Source organism: Terrapene carolina, unplaced genomic scaffold, assembly GCF_002925995.2.
Source record: "Terrapene carolina triunguis isolate 2854851 unplaced genomic scaffold, T_m_triunguis-2.0 Scaffold66, whole genome shotgun sequence".
Lineage (NCBI taxonomy): Eukaryota > Metazoa > Chordata > Testudines > Emydidae > Terrapene > Terrapene triunguis.
The window spans coordinates 49,948,062-49,975,115 of NW_020664417.1; the positions used below are offsets into that span (position 1 = coordinate 49,948,062).

The 27,054-nt window shown below is 39.0% G+C and overlaps 1 protein-coding gene across 1 annotated transcript in view; it reads right to left on the reverse strand.

Annotated features, from left to right (window-relative positions):
- TUSC3 (tumor suppressor candidate 3) overlaps nt 1–27,054 on the reverse strand; it is a 272,148-nt gene that overhangs the window by 120,190 nt on the left and 124,904 nt on the right. Inside the window, exons 3-5 of the mRNA XM_024192953.1 lie at nt 24,801–24,918; nt 21,914–22,054; nt 20,655–20,795 (exon numbers count right to left, since the gene is read on the reverse strand). Coding sequence (XP_024048721.1) covers nt 20,655–20,795; nt 21,914–22,054; nt 24,801–24,918 — 400 coding nt within the window. The remainder of the gene's footprint in view (nt 1–20,654; nt 20,796–21,913; nt 22,055–24,800; nt 24,919–27,054) is intronic.

The window sequence follows — 27,054 nt, forward strand, 5'->3', positions numbered from 1 at the left end:
CTACTACAGACCACCTAACCAGGACGAAGAGGTGGATGAGACTTTTTTTTAAACAACTTAGAAAATCATCCAAAGCAGAGGACTTGGTGGTGATGGGGCAATTCAGCTACCCAGACATGTGTTGGGAAAATAACACATCAGAGCACAGATTTTCCAACAAGTTCTTGGAATGTATTCCAGACAACTTGTCATTACAGAAAGTGGAGGAAGTGACTAGGTCAGAGCCTGTCCTAGATTTGACAAATAGGGAGATGACCCTGGCTTAACCAGGAGATCTTCAATGACCTGAGACTCAAAAGAGAGTCATACAAAAAGTGGAAACTAGGTCAAATTATGAAGGTTCAGTATTAAAAAAAACACCTGCATGTAGGGACAAAATTAGAAAGGCCAAGGCACAAAACAAGATTAAACTAGCTAGAGGCATAAAGTATAACAAGAAAACATTTTACAAATACATTGGAAGCAAAAGGAAGACAGAGGAGGCCCATTACTCAGTGAGGAGGTAAAGACAATAACAGAAAATGCTGCAATGGCCAAGTGTTAAATGCCCCTTTTGTGTCAGCTTTTCACCAAAAAGCTTAGCAGTGATCTGACTACTAACATAGTGAACATCAGTGTGCAAATGGGGTAGGAGCTGAGGCTAAAATAGGGAAAGAACAAGTTAAGAATTACTTAGACAAGCTGAATGTCTTAAAGTCAGCAGGCCCTACTGGAAAGGGCAAATATAGTATCTAGCTATAAGAGGGGGGAAGGATAACCCAGGGAAATACAGACAAGTCAAATTAACTTTGGTACACCTCTACCCCGATATAACGTGACCCGATATAACATGAATTCAGATATAACGCGGTAAAGCAGCGCTCCGGGGGGGCGGAGCTGCGCACTCCGGCAGAGTTCGATATAATGCGGTTTCATCTATAAACACAGTAAGATTTTTTGGCTTCCGAGGACAGCGTTATATCGGGGTAGAGGTGTACCTGGGAAGATAATGGAGCAACTACTCAAACAATCAATTTGTAAGCACCTAGAAGATAATAAGGGGATAAGTAACAGTCAACATGGATTTGTCAAGAACAAATTTTGTCAAACCAACCTAATATCCTTCTTTGATACCTAGCAAGCTTTGTAGGTGGGGGGGGGGGGAAGCAATACATGTGTTATATCTTGACTTTAGTAAGGCCTTTGATACTGTTGCACACGACCGTCTCATACACAAACTACGGAAATATAGCCTAGACAAACCTACTATAAAGTGAGTGCACAATTGGTTCGAAAACCACACTCTGAGAATAGTTATCTATGGTTCACAGTCAACCTGAAGCGGCATATTGAGTGGAGTCCCACAGGGATCTGTCCTGGCTCTGGTTCTATTCAATATCTTCATAAATGATTTGCATAACAGCACAGAGAGTACACTTATAAAGTTTGTGGACAATACCAAGCTGGAAGGGGTTGCAAGCACTTTGGAGGACAGGATTAGACTTCAAAATGATCTTGAAAAACTGGAGAAATGGTCTGAAAATAAATAGGATGAAATTTGATAACGACAAATGCAAAGTACTCTACTTAGGAAGGAATAATCAATCACACAAATACAAAATGAAAAATAAAAACCTAGGAGGGAGTACTGCAGAAAAGAATCTGGGAGTTACTGTGGATCACAAACTAAATATGAGTCAACAATATAATACTGCTGAAAAAAAGTGAACATCATTCTCAGGTGTAGGAGCAGGAACAAGACACAAGAAGTAATTCTTCCACTCTACTCAGCAGTGACAAGGCCTCAAGTAGAGTATTGTGTCCAGCAGGGCCAGCTCCAGGCACCAGCTTAACAAGCAGGTGCTTGGGGCGGCCAAGAGAGAGAGGCGGCACCTGCGGCAATTCGGGGGCGGCAGGTCCCTCACTCCCTCTAGGAGCGAAGGACCTGCTGCTGAACTGCCGCCGCCAATCGCGGCTTTTTTTTTTTCCCAATTGCTGCCGCCGATCGCAATCGCTTTTTTTGGGGGGGGGGGGCGGCAGAAATGCTGGAGCCGGCCCTGGTGTCCAGTTCTGGAAACCACACTTTGGGAAAGATGTGGACAAATAAAAGGATGTCCAGAGGAGAGCAACAAAAATGATTGAAGGTCTACAAAACATGAGATTGAAAAAACAGTGTTTGTTTAGTCTGGAGAAGAGAAGACTGAGGACGGACATGATAATAGTCTTCAAGTATGTAAAATGTTGTTATAAAGAATAGAGTGATAAATTGTTCTCTTTATCCACTGAGGACAGGACAGAAGTAATGGGCTTAAATTTCAGCAAGAAAAAATTTGGTTAGATACTAGGAAAAAAATTCCTAACTGACAGTGTAGGTAAGCACTGTAACAAATTATCTAGGGAGGTTGTAGAATCTCCATCATTGGAGATTTTTAAGAACAGGTTAGACAAAACCCCAGGGGACTAGAGTAGATGACTTATCAAGATCCCTTCCAATGCTACATTTCTACAATTCCATGTCAGTAGCAGGGGCTCATTGTAAATTTCTTACCACTCTTAGGCCTAGTCTACACTAAAAAATATCAGTATAACTACATTGCTTAGGGGTATGGAAAATTCAGCCTTTACTTATAGGCTGCTTGGAGCATTCTCAGGAAGGCTCACCAGGTGGGGATAAGTGTCTTCTAAGGCCTATTGTTTTTTCCTAATGACCCACTACCCTGAATAGTCCTTCATAACCAGCCGTCTAGGCTGGAAGCATTTTGCCTAGTGGGTGTCACATTTGAAATACAGATATAACAGGTACATAGTCAATATTTATAACTTCAGATACAAAAATGATACATGCATTCACATAGAATAATCATATTCAGCAAATCATAACTTTCCAATGACACCTTACATGACCCATCTTGTACAAAATGCATCATAATTATACCATAATCATATCATAATAATATTACTATGACGAATATGGGGTGTAGTGTCACATACTGACCTAACCAAGTGTTGATAGTGCAATGTCAATGGGAGTGCTTCTCCTGTCGACATAGCTGCTGCCTCTCAGGGAGATGGAGAACCTACACTGACAGAAGAAGCTCTCCCATTGGCATAGGTAGTGTCTTCACTAAGTGCTACAGTAGCACAGCTGCAATGCTATAGTGCTGTACGTGTACACGAGCCCTTAGAAAAATATACAAGTTTTCTTCAAGTCACCTCAGTCTCTTACCTAGTACAACAGATTTCAGGCAAGTGCTTAGCAAACATCTTTGGTTCCAGGTTTATGCAATGCTATGGAAAGAGTTGCCACCAAAAACGTTCCTGAAAGAAAGCTCCATCCCTATTTTCAGAAATAATTTGATAAATCTCCTATGGAACTCTGATTTACATACCTGTGACAAAGAACTATGATGGAGTCTATAGAAAAATGAAATTCCCTATAGGAAGGGACTTGTGAAGTTACGTTTGGAATCTAAGAAAAAATGTAATAATGTGCATTACTTCTTGCAGAAGGCAATGCTTCAGAATCTACAGAATAAAAACCATTGCCATATCAGTAATCACTGACGCTAAATAAAAAGAGAAAAAGAAGATAGTCCAGCATTGCTCCTTGGATTAACAAGAAAACAGAGCAATAGAAAGGGAAAATTTGTAAAGTCTAAACATGTCTCCTATGTTCGCAGCATGGACATTCTGCACACAACCTAAATATGTATAGCTTGGCTGAATGACAATGATTAAATAAGAGGACATAATAACATTCTACAAGAATTAAAGCAGCAAGCTCAACAAGGAATTAGACCCTCACTCTCTCACTGACTTCAGCAGTGCTACTCACAGTACTTAAAGTTAAAAACATGCAGGATCAGGGCCTTAAAATATAAGACTGGTTCAGGGGAGTCATAACGGAACATAATACACTTTAAAAATGTTTAGCCAAAATAAATAAGAGCCACATTTTTGCTAATAATCTTAGGTATGTGAAGGGCTTTTTCATATACATTTATATCTACAATTTGATAAAATATATCAAACCAAAGTTTATTGCTATTAAGTCCTAACAGGACTTAATCCAGTTTCCGGTGCTCAGCACCTCTCTGTATCAGACGTTGAAGTCAGGGGGGTACTATGTTTCTATTGCTGAAGAAAGAGAATCAACAGTTATTTTCATGTTTTGCTAATGCAGCCTACTGAGGGATTTCTATTGTGATTCCCCTGATGAGTCATGCAGGAGCTAGCAGATGTTTTTAAGACATTAAGATAACAAGGAAGTTGAGATTGAAGATAAGAACACAAAAGGGGGGCGAGAAAGACATTGGAGGACAGTATAATTTAATTTATATAGAGTAAAATATTTTTATATTTAAATTTTTTCTTAACAAATCTCTCAACTGAAAGCTAAACCACAGATCTCTAGTCCTTCTTAACTGTTATATAAATACAGAAATATACCTCCTCACAATGTAGTAATTTCCAACAGAAAGAAGTCCATAAGGTAATTTTTTCTTCAAATGTAGACCAACTTATTCACAATAACTGAACTAAATTTATTAAATGAGGAAATGTTAATAAAATGATGGTTCACCCAAATGGCCTCTCTCAATAATGAAATTTACATTTCAATGCACTATGCTCTGGATTATCCATTCCCATGGCCGGCCTCCTAGCCTGCCCACTCTTCCCCTGTTATACCCAGTCTCCGCCCCCTCCCTCAGTGTGTATCCAGGCCTTTAGAATGCCTTCTATGTGGTCCAAATGAGGAAGAAGATGGTGCATCCAGGAGGGAGAAGAGCCACTCAAGGGGGATCCACTCCCTGAACAGATTCCAATGGAAGAATGTGGATGTTTTGTTTCTTTTCATCTGTTTTATTTCCAATTAAAATTAAAATTTATTCTTTCTTAATAAAAACTAAGTTGACACAGTACTGGGTTTAATTTAAGAGCTGAATGATTCAAAATGTTTCTTTGTTACCTATCAAGGACTGAATCTGACAAATAACCAGGCAAGACGATCCACAGTCTGGTGCAGACTATGTAAAGTCTCACTTTACAGACCATTTCTAGTGAAAATGGATGTATAGCCTACAAATATAAATCTTGGCAAAAGCATTATTGGGGGGGTCAAAGCCAGAATTTTGAAATAATTAAATCTTGTAGACTTGACTTATGTACACAAAAATGAGGTAGCACGGGGCTATTATACAACATCAGAAACAACACAATAAGGGTCATGAATCTCAGGAGAACAATGTCTAGTAGAATACTGTACAAGCCTACCAGATCTTCTTTCTGTATAGATTAAAATATCACTTTTGCTTCACTTTTTCTTCCCCAAGCAGGGAATTTTGGCTTGCACAGGCAAGCCATGGCAACTTAAAGTTTGACTCCAATGTTAGAATGTCTAGAATATTTTACAACACCCAGGATGCTTAATGTGCTTATCCTGTTGAATAAGTATTGTTAATCATTCATCTATAAATCTGAAGCAATGAGTGAAAAATCTGATAAACATAAATGTAAGCATAAAATGGTTTCACTGTGAAACCGTATCATAGAAATTTGAGATGGAAAAGATATTTAGATCATCTAGTCCCTTATCAATGTAGCTTTGTTTTCTACAGTATATTTTCTAGAGCTTTTTGTCTAGTCTAAGTTTAAATGTCCCAAAGACAGGGCTTCCACCTTTCCCTTAACTGACCATTCAATAATCGTATGGATCTCGCTTTCAGTAATTTTTTCCTTGATATTCAGGCTCGTTTTGCTCTTTATATTCATCCCATTACTGCCACAACCCATGCGTCACTAAATCCTCTTTATCATTGGCATTTATATGCTTCAAACTTTGTAAAATATACAAACAGAATACTATATTCCAAGCACACTCTTAATGTTTATAAATATTATACATTTATATTTGATACTTCTGATTATGTAGCTCCAAATCACATTGGCCTCTTTGTTTCTATATGGCTGTACAATCTTGCAGATAGGATTTTCAAACACACCTAAGGATTTATCTGATTTACTCTCCATTATCATCCATAGGCCTGTGCCAGAATTATAGCTTTCCAGGTTTCTCCCTCCCACTGAATAACACATAATTTGTGATTTGTCTTACACATTTATATTTGCATTTTCGTCCATCTGTGGAACAATTTGTATGCAAAATGTCTGCCTTCTGTGCATCTTAGGAGCGCTGTCAAAATGGAACCAGGACAGTTTAGCAAGAGGAGGAGGAGGTCAGGGCTGTTTTTCCCTTGAAGGCTCTAAGAGCTGGTCAGCTGGGAACGTACCTATACAAAGCTCCAGCAGACCCGGGACTCTCCTTTGGCAAACTTTCCCAGCAGCAGCCTTAGGCATAGCCCTGCCCATTTTGGACTCTCAGGAACCTCCCCTCCACTAATTCCTTTCACTTACTGCTTGCTACATGCCACTTAAGGAAGAAAAGAAGCTTAGAGCCTAGTTGCGGCAGCAGACAGCTGAGACACTTGGGAACTTGCCAAGCTGAGTTAGCTTGGTCTGTGATATTGTTGGGGCTCACCGCAAGTTACCTTGGGCTGTTGTTACAGCATAGTTCGGGGGGAGCTAGTAGTGAACTGGCTTTGACCGGCCGGGCTGGCTTGCAGCCACTGGACTGAATAAACAAGTAAAGAGATAAGGAAGGCCGGAGAGTGTTGAGTGTGGGACTGGAGAGCAGCAGTGTCTCCTGCCAGAGCCTGCTTGTGGGCGAATATGCCCCCCCTTAGAAGGAAATGGTGATAAAAATGGCTATGAGGATTGATTTAGACGAACAGTTTCACCCGCAGACCTAGGCCTTGTGGGTGCCCAGGAATTCCCTACACTGGAGCAGAGCCTGCTGCGAGCCCTCAAGGACAAGGCTGGAGGGTCCGTGACTGCCCATAGCAGGAGGGGTGTAAGCATTGATTCTTGCTTGCTTGCTTGCTTGCTTGCTGGAAAGCACGTATTTAGTAACGCATGAAGGCTGGGAAGCTTATTATACTTTGGCAATAAACCCGGGTATACTTATGCACCTGGTGTGGCTTCATTGAGTGTATCCGAGCCCACCCCGTTTGGCTTGATAGATAGGAAGAAGGTCTATAGTAGAAGCAGGCTGTTAGGGATTGTAAGGAGAGTTTCTCTTCTATTCTTGGCCCTCCCACATATTTTTGGGGTTTTGCCACATAATTTAGGCCTGCTGTGTCACTTTGTACAAGAGGCGCTGGCTATGTTTAACAAGTAGCACTGTAAAAAGTACTATCTATGAGGTTATTAAAAACTGCCACAGGCTTGAAAGACCAATTTCTGTGCCTTTTGAAGTTAATTAAAATTTTTGTGCGCTTACACAATACAAAGCAACTCACTAGAGTCCCTAGTAGGTTAAGAACAAACAGAATACTGCAGATACTGGTGCCATCAGTAGCACAGGAATAATAAAAATTAATGATGCATTCATGAACTTTGAGAAATAGAAGTGTTAATAACATTTGTGTCTATTTTAAAAAGGTAATAATTTAAATCAAGGGGTGACTCAGATGCATCAAGGTATTATCTTCTAATTTCTTCTATATTCAATAATTTATCAACTCATTTTACAACTATTCTTTTTTTCAGAAAAGCCATCAGTTCTATTCAGCTCAAATTTGCCTCTGTGTCTCATGGAAGCTATAAAAGCAATGCAGTTGCAGGGGCTGTGCTCAATTTCTAAGTAGTAGTTAACCACTCATAAGTGGCCTCAGCAGAGGACAGACAGTTCAAGGCCAGAGAGCTGTGGTGCACAAGCAAAGGTTAGCTCATTTACAGTGTATGAGCTCTCTTACCAGGACTTTATAAGGTATGTCTACACTGCAATGTAAGATTGGGCTCACACTCAGGCTCAAGCCTAACCCCCCTTCCATTCACAAATCATGCTAACCCAGGGCTTGGACCCAGGGTCCCAGAACACTGAAGGCACGCAAGGTCTTTGTCCAGGTCAAGTCCTGATCCAAGGTTCGAGCCCTATCACTTTGCAGTGTAGACACAGCCCTGCTTGACTCAGGTCCTGGGAGTCCTGCAAAATGTATCCCACAATCCCATGGGCCAACTTCCTTTGCCCTCTCTATCACAAGAATCTTAAATCTACTCTGTTGAAAATGGAAGCAACCACTCTTGGTGTACTGCAGCCACTCAGTGAGTCAGCATTAACCCCTCCATTGTCTTCTGACCACTGAGCTACAAACACCATCAGAAAGCCTGCTGTGTTTGCAATGGAAATTGAACAGAAGAAGCCTTTTGCAAATTGTGCTGCTTCATGGTCATGGGAGCACAGCCTGATCTCTGGTGCAAGGCCAGCAAAAGTGTGGATTTTATTAGGAATACCAGAAATGACCATGCATACTAGCAAATAATGAAGAAGTTGGAAGTTTTTCAAATTTACTGGACCAGTAACCAGTGCAGGGAGCAGATTAAGTGGCTCAAGACTGAGTACCAGAAAACCAGCATAGGAACTGATGTGAGCCAGCAGCAGAGGATTCTAGGTCCATACCCAGAGGAGCTGATCTAACCCGCCTCTCCCCCCGAAGGAACAGCACACTGCAGAGCCTGCAACAGACACAGACTGGACAGAAGCCACTTCTGAGCCCGCTAAGTTTCTGGCTCCATTTTTGTGTTTATTAATAGAGCAATGGGAGGGATTTCCACTCTATGAACCAATGCAAAAGTTCTGAGAATCACCAGCTAGCAGCATGTATCCACTAGTGGCAGATTGTATGCCAGCAGCATTGTTGCCCCCACCCCCACCACATGGAGTTCAAAATGGTGACTGGGACATGAAAATAGTAAACATCATTAAAGTGTATTTTTACTAGAAAGACACAGATTTTTGCTAGGGCCATTGCAGTTTCTTGAAAATAACAACATTATATTGTCATGCCTGTAGATAGGTGCCTCTGTAACCATCTACAGTCTATTGAGCTGCCTGTAAACAGTGAACTCTGTGAGTGTGTATGCAGAAATGTGTTGCATTCATAAATATAGTCCATTTCAGTTACAGGTAGTCCATGCAGTCAAGAGGTGACAAAATCATTTGTTCCAAATATGTTTATGGTTTGAAATTTTGTCCAGCAATGTGCTGAAGGTGAGGAGGAGTTAGTCTTCGGATTTCAACATGTTTACATGTAGTCATAACAGGTTAAGCCATGTAGAAGCTAACACATCATCCTGTTGATTCCCTCATGAATTCTGACCCAATCCTGGGCTGACAGCTGAGTGCTGATAAATTTTTCTGAAGCAGGAACTCCAGATAGGAACTCCAGATAGGTAGTCATATTTCAGGGAAGGGCATATTTTCATGGGCCACCTTGGTAGCTGACTATACCACACCACTCATAGTTATGCTGTTCAGTCACTATACGTTTGAATTCATCACCTGCATACCCTGCAGGTTTCCCACCAGCAGCTTGGAATAACATCTCCCTTTGCCAGTTGGGCATCACAAGCACTGTTATGTTCTCCAAAATGTGGAAGGCCTGAAATCGTACAAAACGCTTTTGTAACACTGCCACTGACAGAAGTTTCCCCCAGCTCTGCCCCCCAAACCTAAGTAGTTTTGCAACCTTCTAAAATAAAAAAAGCAGCTTTGCATTTTTTAACTAACCATTGGGCCTGCAATTCTTTCACTGTGATTAACCAGGCTGTGTCCAGGGAGCTTCTGTGCTCTGTGGCATCCTTCTTGCAATATATTAAAGTTCAGTTTGTAAAAGTATCATTTTATGTCCTTGAAATTCCACAAGTATTTTTTCTGTGTTGCTGCAGTAAGCTATTTGAGACAATAACCCTCTGTGTTTTGTCCTATTCCAGGCCCCTGGAGAATAGTTGGCCTGGGGACATGCCACAGTAGGGGGCTTGTGTCTTGTACATGGTTTCACTGTTTGCACTTGTTCATGCACTTTGGGTTTTTATTTATTTATAAAAAGCGACAAGGAGTCCTGTGGCACCTTATAGACTAACAGGCGTATTGGAGCATAAGCTTTCGTGGGTGAATACCCACTTCATCAGACACATATTTATTTATGTTTTTATTTTTCTGTAAGGTACCGTTGTTACTGGGGTTTTGGTGTGGTAATGGCCTGCCTGGGAATGGGTGAATGTTGTACTTTTCTAGTACATGTTTATAAATAAAGTTCTTTTTTTAATCAAGAAAATGCATTTCTCTGACTGCTTCACATCATATGATGTGTATTCAAAATAATAAAGGTAAACACATGATTAGGGACAATTAGGAATTAGTATGCAAAAACTATCCCTCAATATAATTACCTATAACAATTCATACTTTAATCACTTCCTTACATCAATCCTTACTGTGAATAACCTCCCAACCCCTATTTCGTAAGTGGCCATGCCATTCTTAAGTACACTGCATGGCACTAAAACCCCTGCACACATCTCCAAGCACCCTACTCCTCCCCACAATCAATGAGTCCCCATACCACAAGCACATTCATAAAGGTGCTATTTCCCTTCTTCCATTGAGCCATGCAAGTCCACAATGAGAGAGCACAAAGCATCCCTGTCTCCTGTTGCCTGGGGGCATCCAGCTCCAGATGTGTAGTGCACTTTGTGGCTGAGTGTACCCATTCAGAGGACACTCACTGTCATAGCTCCATTCAGGGGGAAATGGCTCGCCTCTGACTTCACAAACATTGTGATGAGCACAGCAAGCCATAGTGATGCAGACAGTATTGATGACACTGGCATCCAAATAGGTCTGTAAACATCTCAAACGGGATTTCAATCTGCCAAAAGCACATTCAACAACTATTCTGTACCTGCTGAGAGTGTAAGTAAACCATCTTTTGCCAGGGCCTCTAAAATCAGGGTATGGTTTTAAAACAAAGGCAAAAGGGGGAATGTGGGGTTCCCCAGAATAATGGTGGGGACAGTAACTCCATTTATGACAATGTAATTTAGTGGGAATAGTGTCCCAGCTTGTCCATGTATGTAGACTCCTGATCAGTGAAAAACCCTGGCATGATGAACTTTTTCAGTGCAACCTACGGAAATGTTCATAAATTACACTCTGTGGTCCTCGAGGGCCTGCGTAACAATGGAGTAGCACCCTTGTGGTTTCTGTGCTCCTTGAGGAGGGCAAACTAGGGACACACAAGTCCCATCAATGGCCCCAGAGCCGTTTGGAAACCCCATTCTCTCAAAGCCAGCAATTACTTCAGGCATATCTTTTATGCCTGCCACCTTGGGGTAAACCACACACCTAATTGCCTCAGAAACCTCCACAACCACTTTACCCACAGTTGACTTTCCAACACCAAACTGATCTGCAACAGCTTCCATATGGCTATAGCATGCCTTCCGGACTGGCAGGGGTGGCCTCATGCTTGTGTCTTTGTGCTAAAGGGTCAGGATAAGCAGCTCACAAATCTCCAGAAATGTAGCTTTCTTCATGCAAAAATTCTAGACCCACTGTTGGTCATCCCAGGTCTGCATGATGATGTGATCCCACCAGTCTATGCTTGTGGCCCTGCTTCAGAAGCATGGTCTACATAGGGGGCATCGGAGACTGTACCAAGTATATTGAGAAGCATCAGCCAGTTTCAGTATTCCTCTTCCTCTGCCTTTTCCTCCTCCTGCTCCCTCATAGGCTGTGTCAGGTGCCTCTGGTGGATCAGAAAATGCTGCTGAAATGTTCATCAGCATTTCACAAAAGCTCTGCCCATTCTCTGACACAGGAATGAACACACAAGCAAGATAAACTCTTCAGAAAGTGCCTCCATGTTTCTGGCTCTGGTAGCTGTCATTGACCAAAAATGACTACTCAGCAGAATGTTCAAGCTTGCTGTAATGTGCAGAGTGGACAGTCTGGTTTTCCCACAGTGCACCATGGTCAAAGGGCTAGCGTGAACACATTTCAGGTGGGCGCTAGGGAGTCTGGGATATGGTTGGTTTGACTCAGCTCTAAGTATTGCAATGTGGATGCCAGAACCCCAGGTTCGAGCTCAGGTTAGAAAATTCTTAATTTAGGGTTAACACTCAGTGTAAACACTCAAGCCCTGGGTTTTCTAACCCAAGGTAAGTTGACTCGACTTCCACTGACCAATGGCTTACATTGCACTGTAGACAACCTTAGTGGCTCTGAAAGCCCTTAAGTGTGCCAGGCAATGTTTTATTAAAAACTATGGTCATGTTTTATTTTTTGCCATTTGCTGGTTGTCACTGGAATTACTAATTTCTGTGTTGTTGTTTCCCCCCTCTCCCCTAACTGAAATGTTAAGGAAAAATCCTATGTATTTGTTCTTTTCCAATTAAAACAAAAAGATCTGGGAAACAAAAGCAAAAAACTGTAGGTGTATACAGTTATTATAAAACAAACAAATCAAATAAAATCTAATTGAGACTTCTGATAACAAGCCACTCAACTTCTACTGAGCCAGACCCTGCAAACACTATGTGCTAATAAACAAAATAAGGCATATATAATTATGTTCTACTGTTATTCTAAAATGATAGTGCTTCTCAAATTATTAAGAAAAGACAAAGATTTTAGGCCAAATTCTGCTCCAATACACAAAGTGAAAATCCAAATGACCATTATAAGTGACAAAAGAACATGTCCCTATATCCATTATGAAGGATAATCCAGCACAGATGTAAATCAAAAATATGTATTTTTTTCTTCATTTTAGTTTTATACACAGGTTATTTGGATAAGTCTGACTGGCAAAGTTAGCATCTTAGACTACCTTCCTACTTACTGTAAGAAACCATACAAACCAGGAGATCACTTTCACACATCCCACCCCCTCCAGAGTAGGTTAAGAAAAGAAGTTTTAATGCAATTTTTCACACTGGAAAGATCTAACTGATTCAATACTTTTAAGTCTGTGTAGTATAAAAACGGCTTCAAAGAAGGATATGGCTTGGTGTGAAGAATAATTTAAATGTTCTTTAAAAAAAACCTCACACGCAGCACAACAAAAGTCCCAACAAATCACAAATTCGCATGTCTCCTCTTTGAAGATACTAGTGGATTGGAGAAGGCATTTTCAAAAGGCAGTTTGAAAAACTGTTAACTATATTTTTTTTAATTTGAGCAGAGTTGCAAAAACTACTGTTTGAAATTAGCTCCATTCCCTCTTCAGCTCTGCATCAGCTTCAAAAAGGGCTGCCAATGGTGACCAGGCATAACTGCCAAATTTCCCTTCTCAAGTGAGAGCCTTCTGCAGATGTTATATCTGTTGCCAGGTTGCCCCAAGTAAATTAGCTTTTAAATGTCTTAAAGAGAAAAAATGTGCACGAGACAGACTACTTTTGAAAGTGTTTACTAATTATTTATATGCTTCATAACTGCTTCAGCACTTCTGTAAGGGATGATTTAGGCATGACTCACCACACTTATCTAGACACTGTCTATTGCCATCTTAACATTCCCTTTTCAAGGCCTTTTATGAAAAAGTAGTTGACTGTTTTAATATTTATTAAGCACCAAATAAAAATACCAAAATGCATAACTACAATGCACTTTAAGATGCATATACATTATTAGTATTTATATAGCGCCTAAAGTGTGCTAGGCATTTATAGAACAAGAACAAGAACTCATACCTGTCCTAGAGAGCTTGCAACCCAAGGTCCTAGTCCTGCAAAAGGATCTGTTCATGTAGAAACTTTTGTTCATGTGGAGTTCTACTGAAGTCAATGGGATCCCAGGCAACTGTGTGGTTCAGTGCTGGAAGATCCCATTGCAGGATGGAGATTTATGTTTAGATACAGCATAGAACAAACAAACAAAACCAGTAAAAAGTAATTTGGATAGGATAAGGAAGAAGAGACTGAGCTGTCACCTCAATCATTTTTGTCTTCATCAATGTGTTAGCTACACATGCGAAACTGATTGTCATTAGATACAGTATTAGTGGTGTGCATTACTCAAGTATATGCTGTCGTATGTTGTTGCTTATGTAGTCACTAACCATATTGATTATATCTACTTAATTACATACTCGGCTTGACAAATTCATTCACCAGGGCAAGTCATAAGCCACCATGATTTTCATATTTGTCTATCAAAATATGATTAAGAAAAATAAAATGTACAGTTCTTATGATTGCAAAGATTACTTTCTAAGGCTGCTGTAAGGGGGGGAGTGGTCCCCTTTACTCTTTCCCCCCCCCTCAAGCCTCTTCTACAGGGGAGGAGAGCGGTCTCTGGTACTCCTCTCACATGCCTGGTATCCATCATTGGTTTTCCTCTTCTGTGAATATATCAAATATTTGACTGATACTGATCATAATGTTGCCAAGCAGCAGCTGGATAAAATTAACCAGATTTTTGTCAGATTCATGGCTGCCAAAAGGATTAGGAATATCAATAGTAAAAATTAGAAAAGTCTTGTTAAATACACTCTATTACTACTTAGCAAAGCTATCAATGGAAGGAGAATAATGGTAATTGTCTTTCTACAGACTCAGGAAGATATTATTGCAATGTTTACCTTTTCACATTTGGATTTCATCCTGTCTCATGGGACTGAAATGACAAAAGGCCTTACGGTTAAGCAGAACTAGGAACCTTTCTATGATATAATGTATAATCATGTGAGTGAAGACTACTAAATCAGGATCAGAAATTTAAGTGTAGATAATCACTAGTAGGATTACCATGTAATCATTTCAAGAAACTTTTTTCTTTAGACTTTTAAACTTCCTTAATCTTGCACATTCTCTAAGAGAACCCAGGTTAAAAAATGGAGTTTATTTATGTCTTGAAATACTAGCTTTCCATGGTACTGGACTAACTCTGTTTCAACTATAGTCTTTCAACCATAATGACACAATAACTGCAGAATTATGGAATAAAACAAAACAAAAAGTCAAGCTGGTGATGTGTGCATAGAGAACACTGGCCTAGGAAATTAGAATAAAAAATATCACTGATTCCAGAAAAAGACTGTCTGACACTGTAAATTTAATATGGAAACTGTCAAGCTGTCCAAGCAACAACATACGAGCGTGAGTACCAATCTCAGGGCAGACTATTAAGAAGCAGGGCACAAACCCCAAATTGGTTGTTAGTTTTATACTTATATTTCACCAACCAAATACCAAGTGTAAACTCCTCAGGCACTATAACAGCCTTAGCATGGCACTCCTCCGGGGTACTCCTATCTGTCTTGCCACCCAGGTAAGTGTACCTTTCTGACAGATGGTTCCTTACACCACAAATCACAGCAATATTGAGGTTACTTCCAGTCCCAAAAGACCAGTCGCTTACCCAGGTCAATTGCATCTTAGGTCTCAGACCAAAGACAATGCTTGTAGCCAATAAAGTAGGAAAAGGAATCAAGAGAGATAGTCACAAGGTTAAAGCAGGTAAACATACATACACAAATAAGTTACAATCTTAAGTTTCAAAAGCTAATTGTAGCTTCTATAATAAGCAAACACTATATGGTCTTTAGGGCTAAACCAGCTAAGCAACTGAGGATCCCTTGCTTATGCCTAAAAACCTTGCCCTCCCCTCCCCCCGATTTCAAGCAGCAAGATTTCTTGTTAAGGGTTTTTATTCCCTTCCCACCCCTCATGCCCACCCCTATGTGCTCTCAGCTGTGAACTCTGCTGATGAGAGGAATTCACTTGTATGACATCTCTTCGGGGGGGGGGGGGGAGGACAAAGCAACAAAGTCTTTTATTCTCTCTATGTTTTACAGTAGTCTGTCTGGTTTGATGGGCCTTCCTCATTGGCCAGGACATAAAACCTTCTGTTGGAGACCAACTCTTTACACTAGTTTATATCTTTCTCCGGTCTGGTGATTTACACAGTCACAGAGGCTTACAATACAAATGCTTAAATATTACCTTACAATGTGGAACACAGATTTTATAAGTGAGATTAATGCATGCAGCAACTCACAAGCATCCCATAAAGTTTAAACACTAAACACATTCTTATAATTCTAATACCTGCTTTAACAATACTAACATACATGTGAGCCAGACTGATTCCAGCTATGTATTTGTCCGTGTTCAGTTGAGACATGACAGACTTGGCATGAGCTGGTGCCTCATCTGCCAGTATCACAGATGCATTTAGTCCATTCAAAAGATTGCACATCCTTATGGCTCAAGTTCTAAACCGAAAAATATTTATTGCATATTGCTGTCTTGTAAAACTTTCTGCCACAATGTGAATTAGAATCTACTTTCTTAAAAACCTATTTTTGTGGTGCTGTTACAGTAGGCCAATAATTTAAGTAATCCTTGTTGTGGAATTTAATTAGGACTGTGGTAGCAATTAGACTGAAGTGCTTCAGAAATTTAAGCTCCCTCATTACCATACCTAAAAATAATTATTTTAATAAAAATGGTGGCAATATGGAAATAACACACATGAAATTAGTACAAAATATAGCAAGCCCAATTTTCTTTGGTACAAAAGGTGTTAGAATTGGGGACTGGAGCTTTGGATGCCTCAGATGAAATTCTGGCCCCACAGAAGTCCATTGAAGTTTTGCCATTAACTTCAATGGAACCAGAATTTTACCTCTAGATTCTGTTCCCATTTCAGCCATTATCTCTCTTTACGATGAAGCACAAAGGGTTGCCCCAATTTAAAAACTAGACCCCTTAAGTTACTTCACCCTGTTCCTTGCTAAAATATGTGGGGCGAGCTATAATCACTTTTTCCTTTTTAAAAATCTATGTATGTATATATTTATCGTTTTCTGTCCACTGTTGCAGTAAAACAGACCTGTCTGGAAAGGGAACTTGTAGTTACTTATCAGCAACCATAATTCAAGGATGATGCCTCTATATATTTATACTTCTGGGATTGAGGAATTTGCACTGAGAATTTGCTTTAAGACCTTGCTACATCGTCTCTATATAAATGAATACTACAAGGGTCCTCTAGTGGCCTAATGTTCCAGAGATGCTGGGCAACTTCAGCTCCCATTTATGATTGATTCAATGGAAGCTGCTGATGCTTAGTGACTCTGAAAATTAAGCAATAGGTATCTGTCTCTCAATTTTTTCCCCTGTCAATATTTGTGCCATTGTTTTGATAAGGAAAGACGTTAGACTTTTGGGAGAGCAGTTACCAGCATGCTCTACTTATAGTTTTCCATGCTCGCTCGCTGGGTCATAACTAAAATTGAGATTATAAACTATGTGTGGCAGAGACTGTTTTCTGCCAAGCCTCCTATAGCCATTTGGGCACTGGCAACTTATAAATCAATGAACCATAATAAAGTGTGAGAGGTAAAACAAAATTGTTTGTTAATTTCCTTGATGTCTTAGAATATAGTAATCTAAATCAGCTCACTGGTTCTATTTGAGTTTTTCCTCTCAAAAGCTACTTTTATCTAACCATCTAAATTTCTACTCTCTTTCTTATTTTGAAAACAGATTTTTAAAGTAAGGAGTTATTCAGCTATTTGTAAATATAATTTTATCCCTTTCTTCATTTATTAATGGATCTTCTTTCTTTGGATCACTTTCTCATTCATATATTTATAAAAACCTTTTTATTACCCTTAGCCTTATTATAAAGTTACTCATTCTATCTCCACATTAACTACTGAAGCTTACCACCACTTCCTTTGCATTTTTAAAAAAAGTTGCTGCAATACAATGGCAATAATGGCCACTTGAAACCTTTGCAATATTTTTGGTTAAAATACATCTCTACTAACCCAAGTTAAGAACATAAGAGCTGCCATATTGGGTCAGACCATGGTTTATCTTTCCCAGTATCCTGCCCATACCAGAGATTTAAGGGAAGCATACAAAACAGAGAGATTATGGAGTGATCCACGTGTGTCTCCTACTCTTGGTTTATGGTAGTCAGAAGTTTAGGATTGCCCTGAGCATGGGTTCGGTACCTGAGCACGGGTTCGGTCCCTGAGCACCTTGGCTAATAGCCATTGATGGACCTATCCTCCATTAATATATCCAGTTCTTTTTTGAACCCAGTTATACCTTTGTCCATCATAACATCCCACAGCAACGTGTGTTGTGTGAAAAAGTACTTCCTCTTGTTTGTATTAAGCCTTCTGCCTGTTAATATCATTGGGTGACCCATGTTTTTTGTATTGTGGGAAAGAGGTAAGTAACAGTCCTCTATTCACTTTTTCCACACCATTCACAATGTTATAGCCTTCTATCATATTCCCCCTTAGTCATCTCTTTCTAAGTTGAACAGTCCTAATCTTTTTAGTCTCTCCTTGTATGAAAGCCTTTCCATATCCTCGACCATCTTTGTTGCCCTTCTCTGAACCTTTTCTTGTTCCACTATATCCTCTGAGATGGGGAAACCAGAATGGGACACAGTATTCAAAGTGTAGGAGCACTATGGATTTATATAGTGACATTATATTTATGGATTTAGATAGTGACATTATGTATTGTTAGCATTTTTTTTTTTTTTTGTGCATTGAGCTGAAGTTTTTAGAGAACTATCCATGGTGACTCCAAGTTCTAAATTAGCTATTAAAAAACAAGAAAGAGAATCTACCATTATATTATATTAATTATATTATATTATATTATATTATATGAAAGAAAGAAAGAAAGAAAGAAAGAAAGAAAGAAAGAAAGAAAGAAAGAAAGAAAGTTGGGATTATTTTTTCCCAATGTGCATTACTTTGTATTTATCAATGCTGAGTTTCATTTGCCATTGTGCTGCCCAGTCACCCAGTTTTGTGAGATCCCTCTGTAACAACAACTCGTTCTCTGCTTTGGATTTAACTATCTTGAATAATTTGGTATTGTCTGGAAACTTCACAACTTCATTATTCATTCCCTTTTTCAGCTCATTAATGAATATGTTGAACAGCACCAGTCCTAGAACAGATTTTTTGGGGACCCCACTGATCCCCTCTCCATTGTGAAAACTCACCAATTATTCCTATCTTTTGTTTCCTATCTTTTAACCAGTTACTGATCCATGAGAGGACCTTCCCTCTTATCCTATGGCTACTTGGTTTTCTTAAGAGCCTTTGATGTGGGACCTTGCAAAAGCTTTCCAAAAATCCAAGTACACAATCTCAAGTAGATCATCCTTATCCACATGCCTGTTGACTCCCTCAGAGTCTAATAGACTGATAGGACATGACTTCCCTTTACAAAAGCCACGTTGACTCTTTCCCCAAAAAAATCATATTTACCTAGGTGTCTGTTCTTTACTGTAGTTTCCACCAATTTGCCTGGTACTGAAGTTAGGCTCATTGGCCTGCAATTGCCAGGATCTCCTCTTGAGCGCTTTTTAAAAAGCAGCGCTACATTAGCTACCTTCTAGTCATATGGTACACAGGCTGATTTCAGTGATGGGTTACATACTACAGTTAGTAGCTCTGCAATTTCATATTCAAGTTCCTTCAGAACTCTTAGGTGAATGCCAATTGGTCATTGCGACTTATTAAAGTTAAATTTATCCATTTGTTCTAAAACCTCTTCTACTGACACATCAAATTAGGACAGTACTTTAGATTTGTTGCCCAAAAAGAAATGCTCTAACGTGGGTGTCTCCCCCACATCCTCTGCAGTGAAGACCAATGCAAGTAATTCATTTAGCTTGTCTGTAATGGCTTGCCTTCCTTGGGACCTCCTTTGTCACTAGTGGCCCCGCTGCCTGCTTGACAGGCTTCCTGCTTCTGATGTACTATAAATATTTTTTTGTTAGTTTTTGTTAGGTTTTGTTTCTTTAATAAGTTGCTTCTCATATTTTTTCTTGGCCTGCCTTATTATATTTAACCTGCCAAAGTTTTTGCTCCTTCCTATTTTCTGCATTAGGATTTGACTTCCAAATTTTAAAGGTCTCCTTTTTACCTGTAACAGCCTCTATTACTCTGCTGTTTAACTATGGTGACATTCTTTTGGTTTCCCTACTTGTTTCTGTGATTTAGTCTGGGTCTCTATTATGTTTTTTTTAAGTGGTCTCCATGCTGCCTGCAGGCATTTTACCTTTGTGACTGCTCTTTTTAATTTCCGTCTAACTAGTGTCCTCATTTTTGTGTCATTTCCCTTTTTGAAGTTAAATGTTACTGTGCTGGAGTTATTTTGCTATGTGTTTTACTCCCTCCAAAGACACTAAATTTAATTCCATTATGGTCGTTATTACCAAACAGTTCAGCTATCGTTACATCATGTACAGATCCTGTGCTCCATTTATGACTAAATCACAAATTGCCTCTCCCCCCTTGTGGATTCCAAGAAGCAGCTCCAAGAAGCAGTCATTTATGGTGTCTAGAAATTTCTCTGTGTACCATGCCCTAAGGAGACTTATATTCAGTTAATATGAGGATAGTTGAAATCACCCATTATCATTTCGTTTTCTGGTTTTGTAGCCTCTCTAACCTCCCTTAACATTTCACCATCATTATCAGGTGATCAGTTGCATATTTCACCACCACCAACACTGGAGCTAATTATTATTAATTAACGAATTAGAAAGTTCTTAGTTGTATACACCCCCCAATTAGCAACGTTTACCACCCATCAGATTTAGCCAAGCTATTCATATTATCAGTCTATATTCAATATTGTCTCATTCTGACAAACTTATTACTACAGTACTTTCTAAATTACTATGCAAGTGGCATTTACATCCTGTCATTGCATACAAAAATTTAAAACTGCTACAATATTACTGAAATGTTTAAAAATATCAGTATTAAATGTTGGCATACCAGAGCTGCCATTGCCCAGCCAGTCTTGTTGTAGATGAACTCCAAGTTATTTCTTCGCAAGTACAGCAAGCCACCAACAAGTGACACTAAAAGAGCCAGTGCAATAGTGCCTGAATAGTTCGGAGGCCTGAATACCCTAATCTGTGGGGGGAGGAGGGGAGAAAACAAAAGTATCAATTATTCTTTCACTTTGTGACAAACAGAAGTGATGCAATATTACACACACACACACACACACACACACACACACACACACTAGTAATAACCCAATATCTACTAGTGAATGCACAGTATTCTCTATGTTAAGGATGTTCTTGTACAGATAATAAGTACTGATGATAGGGAATATTGCTAACACTGTAGCACAACTGGGACTCAATATCTGACAGACTGGGGAGAACCCATCCCCTTTCCTTTTTCCTGCCCCCCCCCCCTTTGCCCTCAGATGAGTGGAGGGCAATAGGGTCTCAGTAATTGGCTGGATCCAAGCGGGGAGGGTAAGCGCTGATGGCAGTCTTCCCAAATAGGTGGAAGTGATTAAGGAAAAAAAAGATCATCTGCACTGCATGAGTTATTGCCAGGTATTCCCAGATTTAAGTGAATAAAGCTGTGGCCTAATTAAACCACATCCACTGTATCTTGTCTGTCTTCCTGTATGATCGGGAAACATGTATAGATCATAAGGAATATTGCTAGCAAAGATAAGATTTTGTTTCTGAATATATTTTAAAATCTGAGAATAGTCCCTTTGCATGTGACTGAACTGGGAATTTAAGCAGTATGTTTCTTTATTATTTTAGAAAGTTTTTGATTTCACCTTTAAAGAACAATTGTATATAAATATTCAACTATATAAAAATAATTAAATAAGTTTCCTCAACATATTTGCAGATTATTATGTCTGTGCCATTATTTTGGCATAAAACACTTTTGAAACTTCAAACTTTGTTTTTTAAGTAACATTGCAAATACACTCACATTTATCAACTAATTGTCACAATACTATCACTCATTTTGTGCTAGAATAAGACTGGATGAAAATATAACTACCAAACCAAGACTGAAATGCAACATTCAAATTGCTGAAGTTACCACAGCGCACTCAAGTATCGCAGCTCATATTTGTATTATTTTAACCTATTTTTGTGGATTTCATTTGATAAATAAACATACGAGGGGAAAAACAGTGCTTGGTGTCAGTTCATCATGCGGTAGGCAGATTAAGTTTGGATCAGTCTTAACGTTGTCAAATGACTTACATGAACATCCGTTCTGTCAGCTATCCATTTAGCTAGCTGCTCTGCTGCAAATCCTATTCTCTGCAGGTCGAAGGTGTCAGCTCTCTTGGGTTTACCTTTCGGAGGAAAATGCATGAATGTCGGAGCAGAGTTCATATTGAGCTACAAAAAACAGAAGGCATCACAATATTAAATAACTCAAACATGCTTTGTGCAACTGCTTGCCTTCTTCCTACCATAGACACTGGCAAGATACTATTAGTTAGAAAAATATTAGTGGCTTTCCAAAGTTTGAAATTACTATTTTCAAACATTTAAATATATTTTTCTATTACTAAAAAAGTGCTCAGAGCTAACATTCCTTCAGTTTCTTCAATTGGGCTTTTTAAGGCACAGTAGTCATTACATAAACCATATTTCAATTTTAAGCATTCCTTTGTTGAGTATTTTTCCTAATATGCTCATTTATGCTGTTACATAACTAGCAAAGCAGCATCTTTAAAAATATTGTTTATATTACACAAAGTCACAAGACTTAAATTACATCCCAATCTTGAAAAAAACTTAAGCACATACTTAAAAGGTTAAATGCTATGTGGATTATGTGGATGACCTGAGGAGGTTGTGAAGGCTAGGACTAGAACAGCATTTAAAAGAGAACTGGATAAATTCATGGAGGTTAAGTCCATTAATGGCTATTAGCCACGATGGGTAAGGAATGGTGTCCCTAGCCTCTGTTTGTCAGAGGGTGGAGATGGATGGCAGGAGAAAGATCACTTGATCTGTTAGGTTCACTCCCTCTGGGGCACCTGGCATTGGCCACTGTCAGTAGACAGCATACTGGGCTAGATGGACCTTTGGTGTAACCCAGTATGGCCGTTCTTATGTTCTTATGTTAATGTGACTACTCACACTGTGTAAAGTTAAGCATACATGTAAATCTTTAGAGCACTGGGGACTTAAATATTAATTCATCCAGTGAACGTTCCCAATATTGTCAATATGAAAACAAACAGAAAATAGTGAAAGGCCCCCCTGCTGGACATTCTAGGTGAAAAAAATATTCCCCAGGAAGATGAACAGGACAGGGAAATATATTTTAGTATATGAAACTTTCTGGATTTCAGAAAATAATAATGCAATACATTTATCAAGTGATTTGAAATTAAATATAAAATTATCATTGGAAAATACTGAAATGATTAAATATGAATGAAATTATTTGAGTTCTCTAATGATACAAGGGCAGTGCCGTTTTATTACCTGCCTTGCTTGCTGCTCTCCAACAAAATCAATGTTATTAACTTACATAAATGCTTTAGTTAAACATCAAGTACACAGTTCAATTTATAATTTATGAAAAATAAACTAGATACTAAAATATTATTTTCTTCTAAATACAATATGCCCCATCCTTTAATGAACAACTGTTGAAAGAAAAATATGTTTGTAAACTGTGTTAAGAAGAATGTTATAAAACAGTTGAATTTAGTGGGATACTCAGATATAGAAATCTTCTGTCAGGTATTTTTTTTTTTTTTTTTAAAGACTGCTGACAGCCTAGTTGCACCAGACTTACAATTGGTTTCCCATTTCTATATAATCAGAATGAAAGGTGAAATCAAATCAACTGACATGCTTTTATGTCAACTCTGAACCAGTATACAGCAACTGCAGCAGTAGCTTAGCTACCAGTATTACAGTCAAGAATTAAATCTCCTGTGCTATTATAATTAGTTCAGATGTCCACTGTCTTGTTACATTTGCCTATATAAACTCTGATAAAAATAATATTTCTTCAAAAACCTACATGACAATATGCTCACTTGTTAAGTTCCTCTTATTTTCACAGATATCCAAAATAGCTGGAGTTCTCAAAGACAATGAACAAAATACAATGTAGACATAAGCAAGTGTAAGTCCACTGACATAAATGGAGTTGTATCTCTTTACACCAGAATGAATTGGGCCAAATGCATCTACTGAATATAATTTGCTCTGTGTGTGTGTGTGCGCGCAAAAATACATATTTGAACTAAAAATAAAAAGCAAAATTTGGAGAGAGCATGTTATTTCTATACAATGTGGTCCAACTGTTCTGTTGAAAAACCATCCAAGTTTTACTGTGTATTGTTTAAACACTGTAGATCTGCTTTTTTTGCTTCATAGTTTAATATCTCACAATTCACCAAAAGGGAGTAAAAATGGTTAGTAACTTCTACTGCTTCTTGCTTTTATTAATTCATCTTCTAGTGCCAAGCAGGGGACTATGCTTCAAAGAGAAGAAAATATTTTGCTTTCTGGAATTATGATTCAAGTTGAACTTCAGTTGAGTACCCAAACCAAAGTGAATTTGCGGGACTAGCGTATTTGCTAATAATTGGTTCTCCACACTGTAAAGCAACCATAGCTATTTACAAGAGTCCCAAGACTGATTATTCTATAAAGATAAAAAGGTTATTAAACATTTAATTGAAGTCTTCATGTAAGGTGATACTTGTTAAGTACTTTTTTTATGTCAAGAGAACCTATGGGAAAGTTTAGCTACGACTGATTTTCACTGCACTTCACATAATTTTGGAGTCAATTTGTTTTACAATGTCCAATGGAAGCAACTACCAATACATTAACAATGGCTCGATAAACTTCATTTAAACTTGATATAACCGAAAACTAATATGGTAGACTACATATGATGTAGCAAAATTGGCTATTTTGCATTTTTGGTGTTTCCTCCTATAGCTACCAAGGGTGCATTATAGAAATTCCAGTGACTAACCACAGTTTTCCAGACTTTTCCCCCCACTATAATTCTTTATTATATTATCTAACAGAAAAACCCCACAGTACTTAAAATATGTAATATATATTAAACAAAGTTAAAAGGACATCATTCAACACCTTTTACCTGTTGAAAAACATCTGCCCCTTCATCATAATCCACTATAGTGAAGAATAATTTATTAGAAAAAGCAGATGAGTAGCGCCATGAGTTGGCCAGCACTTGATATTCTTCATTAGCTTGCCTGTTAGGGAAAAAGGCATAGATACAGATAAAAAATATATAGATATCTGTATGTAATTGACTACCAGTAAAGATTCTATAACCATTTGTAACAATTGCAATCCAAACAGAGGGATTAACTAAACTGTAGCAAACACATTCTCAATTCTCTGCCAAAAAAGATTTTGGCTGGTATGGCATGGCGGTGGTGGGTTCTTGTTGTTGGTTTGTTTTTCCAGAATTACAATTAATTTATAATGGGTGAGGTAATATCTTTTATTGGATCAGCTTCTGCTGGTGAGAGAGAAAAGCTTTCGAGCCACACAGAGCTGTTCTTCAGTTCTGGTACTCTGAGCATCACAGCAAAATGGTCCAGTAAAAGATATTACATCACCCACATTGTCTCGCTAATATCCTGGGACTGACACGGTTACAACTACATTGCATGCAGTTAATTTATAATAGCTATCTAAGCAACAAAACTCACAAACAAAATACTAATGAAATGGGTTTTAACATTTTTAACATAAAAAGCTTTACAAAAAGTGTAAGTTAAATGCTCCTATAGTTTGTGCTGGAAAATATGGCCCCAAACCTGCAAATTGATTCATGTAGAGAGACACCCTTGTGGCAATGCAGATCCAGTATCAGGATTTATATGCTCAAAACAGCTCCAAATAAGCATCGATTCAGATGAGTAGAACATTGAGCTATACAGCAGGGGTGGCCAAACTGTGGGTCGAGAGCCACATGCAGCTCTTTTATTGTTGAAGTGCGGCTCGCGTAGCCCCCTCCCACCTCCACCTACCAGACTGGGGGGTGGGGGAGCTTAGGACTTCTGCCTTGCAGTGGGGTGGTGGGGTTGGGGCTTCTGCCCAGCAGGGAGGGAGGTCTTGGGACTTCAGCTCTGTGGGGCGCACCTGCTGAGCCTCGGGGCTTCAGCAGAAGTAGGGCTGAATCCCCGAGCCGCATCAGGAGCCTTCTGCAGGGATGAAGCCCTGAGTCCCGGCAGGTGTGCCCCAGTTCTTGAATTTGTGAAGATTGTTGTATGCAGCTTGGAGGGTCAGTAAGTTTGGCCATCCCTGCTATATACCAATGTAACATTCCTCCTAGAACAAAGGATACATGGAAAGAGCTCTGTCAATACTACACTGAAAATTGTTGTGCCACAAAAGGAGTGGTAGTGGCAGATCTAAAGTGGGTGGAGTTGCCAATAACATCCCTATTCGACATTCTTTCCTTCAAAAAATATTTAAAAAGCAACACAAAATAAAGTATAGTTTTTTGCAGTCTGTAGTAATTTCTATCAGCATTAGAAAGTCACATTCCTCCTCCCCCCTCCAGCAGGCTCCCTACCCCCAAACCTCAAGGAAGAGCCAGAGAGAAAAATAATGCAGCATGACACTACATTATCTTTTGCACTCCTCCCTCTTGGTGCTCAGAAAGTCACTTTTAAAGGAAGATTCGGAGAGAGAGGGGTTGAGGGGATGAGAGAACTGCATTACCAGTGAAGAAGTTATCTGCATGAATAGCCCTGGAACCACATAGACTTGGAGGCAAAACAACGGTATAATTTACCAGGGGGCATCTCAAAGTCATTGAGGGGATCTTTGTGGAGATTTCCACCCCACAGAGCTCCGTCTGTGGCTATTTCAATATTTTCTATTAATTATTTATATTACAGAGACCTGGCCTTTATCTACCAGTCTTTTCAGATGGAGGGATACAAAAATAGTATGAACACAATGTTTTTAAAACTTCTCACAAAAGGATTTTTTTTGTAAAGCATGTTGCATGTACATTATGGCGTGGTATACAGGTATTAAAAGCAACTATTTGGCTACTCCTGCAACACTTGTCTATGATTTGAGTTACAATGAATATAGGCAGATATATTTGGGAAGAAAGAAAAGGGAGGCAGGTATAAGCAGTCTTTCATAAAAAAGTGTTGAAAACATGCTTATTCTTCTCATTAAAAACAAGCCATAATACTGAAGTCAATGCCACCTCAGCACACAGCACTTCTGGAGCTGTGTGTACCAAGAGAAATAACATGCATGGGCAAATGCACCACTATAAAAAATAAAAAGTGAAACTTGATCATCCATTTAAGTCAATCTCACATGCAGTACAATGAAAACCTAACTTTTATCCTTGT